The sequence below is a fragment of the Pygoscelis adeliae genome, unplaced genomic scaffold, assembly GCF_000699105.1.
Source record: "Pygoscelis adeliae isolate BGI_AS28 unplaced genomic scaffold, ASM69910v1 Scaffold62, whole genome shotgun sequence".
Lineage (NCBI taxonomy): Eukaryota > Metazoa > Chordata > Aves > Sphenisciformes > Spheniscidae > Pygoscelis > Pygoscelis adeliae.
This window is the reverse complement of record NW_008824401.1, coordinates 2,210,562-2,224,061: the sequence shown is the minus strand read 5'-3', so window position 1 is coordinate 2,224,061 and position 13,500 is coordinate 2,210,562. Positions and strand designations below refer to the sequence as shown.

General features: G+C 35.6%; 1 protein-coding gene across 1 annotated transcript in view; it reads left to right on the top strand.

Annotated features, from left to right (window-relative positions):
* The first annotated feature begins 811 nt into the window (after positions 1 to 811).
* Positions 812 to 13,500, top strand: part of NAE1 (NEDD8 activating enzyme E1 subunit 1) — a 14,120-nt gene continuing 1,431 nt past the window's right edge. Inside the window, 17 exon segments of the mRNA XM_009320311.1 lie at positions 812 to 911; positions 1,001 to 1,065; positions 2,005 to 2,035; positions 2,643 to 2,714; positions 3,010 to 3,089; positions 4,237 to 4,346; positions 4,696 to 4,805; positions 5,395 to 5,457; positions 5,711 to 5,774; positions 6,841 to 6,932; positions 8,221 to 8,280; positions 8,369 to 8,502; positions 10,108 to 10,183; positions 10,540 to 10,579; positions 11,614 to 11,700; positions 12,792 to 12,884; positions 13,312 to 13,426. Of these exon segments, the coding sequence (XP_009318586.1) occupies positions 864 to 911; positions 1,001 to 1,065; positions 2,005 to 2,035; positions 2,643 to 2,714; positions 3,010 to 3,089; positions 4,237 to 4,346; positions 4,696 to 4,805; positions 5,395 to 5,457; positions 5,711 to 5,774; positions 6,841 to 6,932; positions 8,221 to 8,280; positions 8,369 to 8,502; positions 10,108 to 10,183; positions 10,540 to 10,579; positions 11,614 to 11,700; positions 12,792 to 12,884; positions 13,312 to 13,426 (1,340 nt within the window). The 5' untranslated portion in view covers positions 812 to 863.

The window sequence follows — 13,500 nt, the reverse complement described above, 5'->3', positions numbered from 1 at the left end:
CCGCTTGCCGGGTTCGCCGAGCAGCTGCCTGAGTGTTTGTGCCGGCACAGGGGAAGAAGGCAGAAAAGGGCGAAGTTAAATGGGAGACGGGCGGCCCGTACTGGAGCCAGCCGATGTCTGGAGTATGGCGTGGGTTGATGTTCGCATGCTTGCGTGCGTTTGAAAGGCTTAGCAGTAGCTACAGCGCTTTGCTGTGTCTCTTCGGTGACCTTCTTTTCTGCAGCTGAAGAGTGGAATTACTGCCCGTGTGAAATCTGTGGGACGTTTGTGACCGAGTACCGTCAAGTCCCGATTTCAGCCTGAATATTATTTTATAGGTGTCTTAAATACATCGCCAAACTCCTCATGAGTGATTTCCATCTGCTCGTACGTTGCAGTGTCTTGTATTATAAATGATAAAAAACCCCAAAAATTTATTATTTGTAATAAAAGTTACGAAAAAGAGGACATTCAGTTTTAGGGCAATTAGTGTAGGGAGTGTTCCGACCCATGCTGACTTTTAAAAAGTTAAATGTGTTACAACAGAAAAAGGTGTGTGCGTTCATACGGTGTAGAGTACGAAGATGGAGGAAATGAAATGTCAGTGAAATTAGGTTGCTCTTTAGAAAGTTTCAAGTTTGTCACAGTAAATTTTCTCAAGGAAAGCTTATTTTGGTTAGTGCTATTTAGCCTCTCTCAACAGTGAATGGAAAGTAGTATGCTAGCCTCCATTTGTGATTGTTTACAATTTTTTTTTATTTCTTTATACTGGCTTTACAATCTGAAATGAAATAATTTCAGAATGTTTCTGTTTCCATCCCAATGTAGATTGTGGGGTGACCATGGACAAGAAGCTTTAGAATCTGCCCACGTTTGTGTGATAAATGCAACCGCAACAGGAACCGAAATACTCAAAAACTTAGTGCTACCAGGCAAGTAGATCTCTCGTCTGTATTTTCTTTGTAATGTATCTGATAATTTCATAATGTCTTGTTATTCATAGTAATTTTTTTCCCCCAAGGTGTTGGTTCATTCACAATTGTCGATGGGAATCGGGTCTCTGGAGAAGATGTTGGAAATAAGTAGGTTTGTTACTAGTTTCTGATACAAATTGAGAAGTAACAGAGTTTCATAAGTAGTTCCATCTCTATACTTGCTATGAAATTGTATAAAATTCTTAAAAATTTTAAAAGCATTTATATGTTTCTCCAAGTCTTTTGTGGTTTTGGATGTTTGTTATACATAGAGCATGCACGATCATTTTGGTATTAGCTGCTAAATTTTACCTAATTTTTGTAGTTGCTGTTTTTGTATCTTACAGGTCTGTATGCTTCACCAATCGGGTTTGTAAAGACAATGGTCTATACATTGTCTTTTAAATACTTAAAAGTAACTTGTTTGCTGTAATTTTGAGATACGACACTGCAAGATTTGCTTGTGTTTCAGTATGGCTAAATGTATTTTCCGTAATTTTGGTGACGAAAATAACTTTCCATTAGTTTATCATTGTGAAACTGTGATTGATAGCATTCATCAGCTTTCATAGCTTTGAAAGGCTGTGTGCAGCAGGGGAAAGGATGAGTAACTCTTTACAAATCCTATTAAAATTTGTTTACTAATTCTAGATCCCATTCTCTTATGGTTCAGGTAGATACCTACAAATATCTGTCTACTTACAGGGGTTATATATGGGGGAATGATATTCCATTCCATGAAGAAATGAGTACTAATGGGTCTTTAATTGGCCTAGTGAAAAAGAATCTGCAGTATGACCCTGGTTTCTAGAGGAGTTTGGCATATCTTATTTTTCAGATTTGTAGCTCAGGCACTGGAAAGTTTCCTTAAGAAACTGATCATGAGGGAGACATTACAGCGGTGGGGAGGAGAAAAGCAGATTTAAGCGTGAACTCGGTTTGTTGTGTATGAGAGTCAGCAACATATTCTGCACTACAAAATGTAGCTTTAGTGGTGTTTTTCTTCAGAATAAAACTTCACATGTAACTCTCTTTCTTGTCTCCTTTTCAGTTTCTTTCTACAAAAAAGCCATATTGGTCAGGTAAGGAGATAACAAGTGTCGCTTCAGGTGTATTGAAAGCATGAAAGTATTGAGTAAATACTCAAATGTAGTATTATGAGTAAAGCTAAAAACATGTATGTATAGGTTAAAATCTATTTATTCTTTGACAAAATTCCCCATGCTTACTTTTTAGTTGCTCGTAAGTGAGAAGATAAGCTCAATTCTGGCAAGAATGAATGAAAAAAATGACCGGGATATGGTTAAGAAAATCTTCGGAAGGATAAGGTGGAAGAGAATTGTGGTTGAAGGAGTAAAGCTAAGAGTAGAGAGGTGGATGGGGGGAAAAAAAAAATCACAAAAACAGGAGAGTACAAAAGGCATAGGTAACTCCTGGAAATTAATATATAGCTGTCACATAATTTGTGTTTTCAAAATGTTATTACTAAAAATGGTCTCAAACAAGTGCCTGCTGTTAAGTGATTTAGTTTTTCTTCAGATAAGCAAGGCTTGGAATAAGAAATCCTAGCTTATGATGATGAAGTCTTTTTTTTTTTTTTTTTTTTAAGCATGTAGCGTATGTAGTACCGGTACACTATGTAAATCACATTTCAAGAGATTAAACGCTGTTCTGATTGTTCTGAAACAGAATCGTGCCCAGAGTGCCACTGAGCTCTTGCAAGAATTGAATAATGATGTTTCTGGAAACTTTGTCGAAGAGGTTTGTTTTCCTAAATTACTTCTACATTTCTTGTTATATGGTGTGATACAAATACGAAATAATAGCTATGTGTTGTCTTTGTAATGTTGCAGTTTAGGTAGCTTTGTGATAAAACAACATTTGAGGAAGAAGACCTTAAGTTACTTGCAAAAGGTCAATGTATTTTAAACATTTTATAACTTCATAACTTTATAGCTTTCACTTAACACTTTAAATTGAATGATGAACAGACTTGCTGTGTATTCAGAAATTTTCACAGTGTTTCCTGACATAATTTTTTTTTCCTACTATTTAGAGTCCAGAAAAACTTCTAGACAATGACCCTTCCTTTTTTAATCGGTTTAACTTGGTGGTTGCAACGCAACTACCAGAAAGGTAAAGAATCATCTAAGTTGTTCATTTGTTTTCATTCAGTTGTAAAAGCAGGTTTCAACTGCAGGCATATTCTTGCAGGAAAACTTACGCAAAACAGAACTCTGTCATTGTGAAGGAAAGTTACAGTAAACGATGGCATTTTTCTATGGATCTCTTTATATGTTAATACGTAGTTCAGAATCTCTTTCAGATCCATGCCTGACACCTAGGTGCTGTCTCCAGCTGTATTCATCTATGTCAAGTACTCTTTTGTAGTGAAAGTTGTTTCTGGTCCAGAATCGCTATAAGAAGTATTCTTATGTAAAACCTAACAGATAATAGGACCTGTGATACCTTTAGATTTTTGCAAATGTATTTTATTGTTTGTATAGGTCTTTCCATTTTACCCATGTATGTAATTATATTGCCCATGTAAACTTCGTCAAAACCAGTTGTTCTTGATTTTTTAAAAATTTTTTTTAACCTTTTCCTGCTGGCATGCCACTCCCATGCTGCTTTCCAGTAAACAGTACAGATGAAAAATGACAGCTCTCAGAGTGTCGAGAAAACTGGGGGAGAAGAGCATGCTTCTGTTTCAGTAGACAAGCTGCCTCCACAGAGGCAAGAGGTTGCTGGATAGATGAATAGTTAAATCTTGCTTTTGTAAGGAAGTGGCTGTTGTTCATACTTTATATTCCCTCCCCCTACTTACAGAGGAGCTGGAGATACTGTCTCTTACAGAAATAAGAGCCAACTTGCCTCTTTGAAGTGGTGATTCCCTTGCAGGCATTTGTGAATAAAGAGTATTTCTTCTGTGCTATTCAAAACCCTCTGATTGGAATTGCCCCTACTGGAAGTTAATGTTTGTTTAGCACACGGATCTAATTCTTTTTTTCTTTCTTCCACAACTCATTGAAGTTTTTTGTTTAATTGACATTTGGAGCATTTGGGAGGATGGAGTTAAATTTAAGTAAGCTAATGGATAAATATATTTCCAACCTAGTGTAAATTCACGTATAAAATTAATCACGTTATATGTGCTTAGAATCATGATAACGAGTTCTCTCATAGGAAACTTTTATTTCACGAGTGGCTTGTGTAAGAGTTAACTTTATAGTTAACTGTTGTCCTCTTGTGCATCTGAAAAAAAAGAAGTTTTTCTTTACAGTACGTTGCTGCGCTTGGCTGAACTTCTCTGGAATTCTAACGTTCCTCTGCTGGTCTGCAGGACGTATGGACTGGTCGGTTACATGAGAGTCATTATTAAAGAACATACAGGTTAGAGGGTTTTCTGAGATAAAGACTTTTCTAAAAGGTTTAAAGCTTCAATATGTAATGTCACTTTGATTTTATTTTTTTTAATCTTGTGATGTATTTAGTATTTGTTAAGTCTTACATAGTTTGCTGTTCATCACCAGGAGCATTCTCTGAGGAATGCGTAGAAATTATGGACTGCAACAAATCGTAAAATTGGAGATTATCCTGACATTAAAGTTAACTTACACAAAACACTTATTTTGCGAATTAAGCAGTTAATCGAGCAGGTGATGCACTGCATTTGATGTATAGCTCTGTTTTGAAGGCTGGACATAAAACGTGAAATGCGATGTGTAATTTTTTTCCACAGTTGTTGAATCTCATCCTGACAATATGTTAGAAGATCTGAGACTGGACAAACCATTTCCAGAACTGAGGGAACACATTCAGTCTTATGACTTGGATCATATGGACAAAAAGGTTGGAATGTGGTTTGCACTATGTGCTTGAAGACAGATGCAGACATAGAACAGGGATTTTATGAAAATGACTCTTGCAGATGACTTTTTTGGTGCCGAGTCTCATCTGAGCAGAGGCAACCATGGAATCAGTCACGAGGTACTATTTTTAGCCTCTGCCCCAAATGTTACAGTCTGTATTTAAATCTTAAGCAAGTGGGGGTCTTGGGAAGTAAGGAATATTCTTGGACAACTTGATCTTTTGTTAGATTGATTCTCTCTCACCCCCCACTCCTTTTTTTTTTGTTTTTATGATTACCTGTTGCTGCAGAGCTTTGCAGTGTGGGTATTTGTGCATAACGTAAGTTTCACTACAGAAAAAATTTGGAGAACTTGGCTTAGGCACCCTTCTTAAGTAAAGGAATAATTAAGAATTTGTTTTATAGTAGTTATTTGAATGTTATTTCTGAATCAAAATCTGGAACATGTCCTGTGTTTTTACTATAGTGGAAGGGATGTTAGGAGTTTACATTTAAAATAGGTTTTTAATTTGTCTCCTGTTTATATCTTTTTCTCAACTTGACAAAGATTTCTCTGCTGTTCAATTACAGGACCATAGCCACACTCCATGGATTGTGATTGTAGCCAAGTATCTAACAAAATGGTTCAACGAGGTATACTGCAGAACTGGATAAGTCATCAGTCTATTCTTACTATTACTACTTTAGATATGTCTTTTCTAAACTAGATTATTAATTTGGCAACGAGTAACAAATAAAACAAGATGGAATCATAAAAAAAATTACTAATTGAAATACAAGTGAACGTATGTGAACAATGACAAACTCTAGAGTTCGGCAGTCTGAACACAATGAGGTTAGTAGTAGATATTTTAAAGACAAAATGTTTTTGTGTTTTTAAATTTAGAAAAGTGATCAGTTGCCTAAGAGTTACAAAGAAAAAGAAGCCTTCAGACAACTGATTCGGCAAGGTAATATATGTCTTAGGAGTCACTTATTCATACTGGCAGAAATATATAAGGCAATATTTGAAAAATAATCAGATGTTCTCTCACGGTTAATTTATGAAAATCTGCTGGCATATACAGTACGATTCTTCTGCTAAATGATTGTTTTATACAGGTGGATCTGAAGATCCCAATTTGCTTATAAATGCAGTTTGGCAGTTTTTCTCACTGTTTGCTGTTTAAGATCAAGAGTATGTTTTGATTTGGGTGGGAGGAGAGGCCTTAGGAGAAGAGCCTGTAGAAAATACTGATGTTTAACATGGAAAATGTGAGACAGAGGAAAGCAAGTGGCTTTTGACACTGAAATTGTTATTAACTGCAAGTATTTGGTTGGTCAGTTGACCCACCAAACTGTTGTTAATCTTTGCAGCTCTAAATAACTACTCGAGAGAGAGAGAGGGAAAGGTTGTGTAGCTACTGAAAACACTGTAACCAGTGTGTGAACAGACTTATTTTTGCAGATGTTTCAATTTAATACCTTTTACAGGTGCTAAAATTAATGCGGCATTTTAAGATCTAGAAAGACATTATCTTAAATGATTGTAGAATAAAAGCATTATCGTTATTCAGGTTGAGCTAGGGAGCTGAGCTGTAGTAATTACCTTTGGTTAAATTAGGTTTTTAGTGGAGTCCATTTCTTGGTCTGGCTTGCTGTGTCGGTTCATAAGTGTTTGCCAAATTTGACAAAAAAAACCCCAAAAAACCAAACGAACACAACATGACCGGGGATGGGAAGGAGACCCGAATTGCCTTTTTACCACCATCTACGTTAATTTAGTGATTATGAAACTTTACTCTTTCTCACACAAACTGGTATTTTTGTGATAACTAACTTCTATTTAACATCACAGGAAAATTAATCATATGCAGAATGTAATGTAGGTAGTTTTATCAGTATGTTTTACTGGTAATTCAATTTTTTGTTGATTGTGCCACAAATACATCCAAAGCCAGTCTGCTCTGTTGGTAAGACCTAAATGATGAGATGTAATTCAGGGGATTGTGTACTTTTTTTTTTTTTTTCAATAAGGTATCTTAAAGAATGAAAATGGGACCCCAGAAGATGAGGAGAACTTTGAAGAAGCTATGAAAAATGTGAACACAGCATTAAATACCACAGAGGTAAAACTAATATTTGTATGACAAAATTGAAGGAATTTCAACTACCTCATTTTTTCAGAACATATTATTCACTGTTAGGACAGGAATTTCATTTGTAACATTTATATTTAGGTAAAACAGGATTAGTACAATTTTTAAAATTGAAATCGTGTAGTAAAATAGGCCTAGGATAGGTGGCACTGTAACTTACGGAAATTCTTTTATTTCCTTGTTCGTGCAAGGAAGCTACATTTCCTTCCTGAAGACTTGAATTCAAGTATAGAATGAGTCAGTAACCGGAGTTCATTAGTAGTGTATTCCTGTCTTTAGACTTTATCAGATTTTCTTTTACAGATTAAACTGTAAAGTGCTTGGTACTAATTATGAAGAATTAGCAGTCACTGGTGTAGATGATGTCCAATTTAAATACATTGCTAGGAGAGAGACTCAGAAAGTATTTGTTGAATTTGTGCTATATTGAAGCCGCTTGCTGCGGTATTTGTTCTGTATAGAAATGAAGTGCTGCAAGGGACCTTTGACTCGGCAAATTCAGTACTTTCCTCTTGAAGAAACGTGTTATGAAGTTCCTTTCGTAACTTCACTTTTAATGTTTTTAAGCTTGATCAGTTTTTCATCGTTTTTAAATAATCCTGAAGTAGTAACTTATGGTTTAGAATTGACCTCTGATTTCCTTAATCTCTCATCCATGGTAAATTGCAAAAGCTCCATGAGGTAAAGCACATTCTGTGATTCTTTCTAGATCACATTCAATTTTTATTTCAACTTTGCCGATCCTTGCTTGGACAGTCACGTTAAATCTCCCAAGAAAGCAGCAGGTAAAACTTAGTGCTGACATCTGAGCCACTGCAAGCCGTGTCCCAGGCTGTTAGTGACTTTTTTTTGGTTTCTGTGCCAGACTAAAATGCAGCAGTTACGGAGTCGAAACACTCTCACTTTTGCAGCCCCTCTTCACTTCCCCGGCCTTTTTGCTGCTTTGCCTCTAGCAGGTAGGATGGGCAGCTGGGACTGGTAGTAGCTTTTGCTGGTGCTGCTACCAGTTTTTTTTAAATCTTCCATGTAGAAGATGGAAATATGGTGAGATTTTTTGTAACATTCATCTTGATCAGAAGCATGTGCCTTGTTCTCAGGCAGTGCTACTATTTGAAATATGTCTGAGAAGCACTGACTATGTAAGATTCAGAGGAGATTTTGGTATGAAACTCTGAGGATCACCTATGTAATGAGTGTTGAGATAATTCAAGAAATCGAAAGTCAAGTAAATACAAACCAAATTTAATTTTTTTCATAGATTCCAAGATGCATTGAAGAGATTTTTAATGATGATTGCTGCATAAACCTCACAGAGCAGGTAATGAGTAATTAAGGGTAGGACTTAAATGTAGAAAAAGCATCATGAATAACATTTGTGTACATGACTGTCTCTTCTGCATTTGCAGTCACCCTCCTTCTGGATTTTGACTCGAGCTGTAAAGGAATTTGTGGCAAATGAGGGGCAAGGAAGCTTGCCTGTCCGGGGCACTATTCCTGATATGATAGCAGACTCCAATAAATTTATCAAATTGCAAAATGTGTAAGTATACAATTTTTTCTTTAATAGTTACTAATGGTAGTAAATGGTGATGAATTCAGACCTCACAAAGTGCACGAATTCCTGTATTAAAAAAACAAAAGTGTGTATGTGGGTCCGGGGTGAGGAGAGGGGTGGGAGGGACGGCAGCCTGGGGCTATCTGCTCCCTGTATAGACGCTATCTGCTGTTTGGAACCAGGGCGTAAGCCTTCAGTGCATCCCAGTTTCCTAAGGTTGGGTAGTAAGTGATCACTTTTCTTAGTTTCGGGTCTAGTAAAGACCTTCCCATAGATAGTAGATCGCATAGCCCAGCTATTGCTGTCCAAAGGAAATTGTTGCTTAAACACAGCCTTTGGTTTTTCTCCTCAATATGTATGCCAACCTGGTCACAGAAATCCTAGTTTCCTAGATATTTAATTCTAAATGCTTAATTCTGATTAATGCCCTTTGAAGGGATTGCTTGGTAGATGAAGAAGAGTTTCAGTGAATATTAGCTGCAAGTTCTAGGCAGCATCAGCGTGGATCAAGATTTTAGGAAGGCCATCTTTGAATGCATGTATCCTCAACATGAACGTACTATTCCTGTGCATCCTGGACATGATGCAAATTGTTGGGCCAAAAAGACTTTCTCACAGTGTTGCCACATTTTCTTTGCAGTTGATTGCTGTTTCCTCCTTTTTTTTATCTTTAAAATGAAGCAGTATCTTGCAGAAGACTTTGTTAAATTGTCTGCGCAATCGTACTGTTGAATTGTTCAAATAGGGAAGTATTATTTCTAATAGATTTTGATTGTTTCTCCATAGATTCTGAAACACAACCTCTACTTGAAAAAGGATCGTGTGGTCTAATAGTCATTTCATCAAAATGAAATCTGTAACTTTAGAGGTGCATTCCTTGGAACTGTGACATATAGCATTAAAAAGAGGGATATAAAAATACAAATCTGTTACATGTCTAAAATAATTGGAAGTTACTCTGTATGACAGTAAAGCCAAGAACTTGTATCATTATTTTGCTAAACGAAACTGTAATTGCTTGAATTTGCAGATACCCTAATTTGTGAATCTGAATTCTATAAGCATCTGTCCTGAATTTCCAGATCATTATGTACTTCAATTCTCAATTCCAATAAGCATTACAGGGTTTTAATTCACAGATAAAATAATCACAGTTCCTTAAAATGAGCTCTTGAATTTTGTTAAATACCGTGTTGTTGAGATGTTTGTGGTGTTGTCATAGGTCTTAACGGAACTAATATACTATGGCTACAAATATTAAAATACAGAAATTAATGGAATATTAGAAGCCCAATGAAGGACATATAGCTGTTGTTCTGAAACTACTCAATATTCTTCCTCTGACTGGTTGTAGTAATATTCACTTACTCATTTCTAAGCCACATGTTTAGTGAACAGCTCAGCCATGCTGTACAGTCATACAGGGAGGTAATAAGTGCATTCATGGCCTTGAGGTAGCTTACTTCCATTCATGTGGCTTGTATTTTGTCTTTATAATATAAAACAAAAAGACATCATTGACAAGACAAACATCACTGTGAAGTTGATGGCTTTATGCTGTAATTATTAAGACTTCTTTATTATTAACAGATACCGTGAAAAAGCAAAGAAGGATATTGCTGCTGTGGGTAATCATGCTGCTAAACTGTTACAGTCCCTAGGCAAGGTAATTACAAATGTACGGCCATTCTGACAGGATAGAAATATTTTTACCCTGATGTTCTGTACAGAAATAAGTCACAGGAGACAGATATGAAAAGAGAAGGCTTAATTACCTCATTCTCTTCAAAAGGCTTAAGTAAGTTCTAATGAAATGTACTATCTGTGGTCTGTTTTATTTATCACTTTTGGTTTGGTCATATAAAAGTAAAAGGCATACGGGGATATATTATTTACAATTTAAGATAGCTTTTTTTTTTTACAAGAATGACTAGTTATTTCACAATGAATGTATGAATATCTCTGAAAATACAAATTCTCTGGTCATTGTATGTACTGGAATGATTATATTCTCTCTTTTAGGCACCCGAATCTATTTCAGAGAGAGAATTAAAATTGCTTTGTGAGTATGCTTGGATTCTGTTGCTGTGTTTATGCAAATGATCAAATAATAAAAAACTTTTGAATGATAATGCAGTTATTAGTAACTCAATATTTGAATTTTTCAAATAACTGCTTAGCAGTTGCATCCCCTATCTTCAGTGGAAGTAACAGATATTCAGCATCTCCCAATAGTGAGTCTATAAAGGTTGGCTTTTAAAAGATACGGTATTTTCTCAGGTCCAAACAACAGGTAGCAGATGTCCTCTACTTTCTGTGATTAGTACTTAATCACTCTTGCCCATTCTGTGATACTGACTTCAGAGTGCAGGCTCTGTAAACTTCTGGTAGTCTGAAAAAGTAAAACAGTGATGCAGTGAGTAGTACTGTTGATGGCGTTTTGGGTTATGCCTGTTCTGGATATTTATACATGTCCACACAGCAGCCTGGCTAAGTCTCCCTGCAACTGGAAAATTCTCCTGTGAGCATGTTGCCAAGAGCACGCTGCCCCTGGTTGATAATATCATTTGCTGGGAGTTTTGAGAACCTCGCAGTTCCTCGTTTTTGAGTGCTAGGTAGTAGCTGCACATTGGGTTGTTTTCATAGCAACGATGCTGGAGAAGAACCTTTTCCCACTCATAGCTGTACTGTTAGAATATTAATTGAGAGTATGTGAGAGAGCAGTAGATGTAGCAGAAGATGAAAAGAACCCATGTTCATTTGCAGCATGGAAGAGGAGAACATGTAAGTTGATGGCTGTGATTGATGAATTGCTTTAGAAGAGCTACACTGTTATATTAACATGGCAGATAAGTTTAGATTCTAGAAGTAAATAAGCACAAAGTATTTCACTAAAATACTTGTGACCATAGGCCTAAATGTAGTTTTATAGATTTTATTACTGCAAGCTACCAGAAGAAGCAGAAGTGTTAAATGAAATTATGATAAGTTTTAGTCTTTCATGTTTAACACATCAGAGATACAGACGTAGAAAGATTTAGGAATTGGTGATGCATTCCAGTAGGTAATGCTGTCCTTTCTGCACTCTCTGCTTAGGCAGCAACTCAGCTTTTCTCCGAGTAGTACGATGTAGATCTCTGTCTGAAGAATATGGTTTAAACACTTTTAACAAGGATGAAATCGGTAAGTACTCCTTTTTGGCACATACTTTAATTGTATTTTCAACTTGAAATGGTTTTGTGATGAAAAAGAATTGTATGTTACATGTTCTATTTCATTATGCAGTTTTATAATTTGGCATCAACTAGAAGTATGGGTTTTTTTAAGTCTAGAATGTTGAATTCAGTTTGATTTTGAAAGTTCAAAAATGACCTTACAAATTGATGCATGTTCAGTTTTTTTTCTTGCAGATTTTATTTTTGGTAGCACATAAATAAAACATTGTTTTCTTCAAACTTCTCTTTTCTGTACCTCAGTTATTTCTGACAGAGCTAGAAAGGTGCTTTCACCTGACCAAAGATACGAGAATAATTGTCTTGGCCTCTCTCAGCTTATCTTTTCAGTATGTGAACTAGCAAACTAGTTACTTAATACTGCATTTTATTTTTTGAACCTGCATAAATTGAAAAAAAAAAAAAAAAGCTGGAAATACTTTTTATCAAAGTTTGTTTAAATTAAGCTTATACAAGTCCTCTGAATGTTTTGGACAAAGTGTCTACAAAATGTATATACAAATGTATACAAAGTGTATACATTTTGTGTATACATACTTTTCGTAATATTTATAATTTAAGTGACAGCTCCTTGAATTACTTGGTAATATGCAGTGTGATTTAAATAGTAGTTAGTATTTAGAAATACTAACTGAGGTATAGTTAGAGAAATAGTACTGAGCTGTATGTTGAGGGATTTAACACCTGTTTTATAATTAGTCATTACAGTTAAATATATGAAGCATGCGTTTCAAATCCCAAAATTATAACTAAGGAATATCCCATTTAATGTTACAGCAGCTGTCAGAGTTGAAACGTGAATATCTTCACTGAACGGTTTATATCAAATACAATATGGTTTTGTTATACACTCGCGTCAAAATCGCCTATCTGACAGTTGACTCATTGAGATTCTCAGTTGCAGGTTGTCTTCATTAAGATTTCTTTTTACTGCAGATTTTACAGTTTAAGCACATGGGAAGTACTTGATTTCAAGTAATTCAAAACCTTTCTTTTTCCATTTCATCTGTACCAGCTAACCAGTTCTCTTGCTGTTTTCAGTTTCCCATATGGATAACCCGGACAGTGAACTAGTGCTGTACTTGATGCTACGGGCTGTAGATAGATTTTATAAGCAGCACGGTAGATATCCAGGTATGTTAATACCAGAGTTACTTATTGTCATCAAAAGAAATACAAAGAGCCAATAGTTACTATAATACTAGTTATAAACTACAAATACAGCATTAGTTGTGGTTTTGCTTCCATATTAATATAACTTTAAGAATGTGAAAATTAAAGTGAGAAGTTTTTTTCGTCTTTGGGAACTGAAGGAGTTTATCTGAATTGATACCACTGAAATAAGTTGCACGGATTATGAATCGGTTCAGCTATCCAGTAATTTGTCATTATCGTGAGTAGCATCAACAGAATATTCAATTATGATTAGTGTTAATAATTTAATATATTTATCGGCTTAGAAATTTTTTAGAAAAATAAAATACTTATGCTGCCATTTAAACCCATTAACTTTGAATATGGTGTTACAGTTCTGTGATGAAACAGTTAACTTATTTTCCAGGCGTCTACAACTATCAGGTAGAAGATGATATTGGAAAACTAAAATCATGCCTTACTGGTTTCTTACAAGAACATGGGTTGTCTATAGTGGTGAAAGATGACTATGTTCATGAGTTGTAAGTATTGTATCTTAAGTGTCACTTTGTCAGTAAAACTGACCTGAAAACACTAACTGTTACTTCGCTATCCA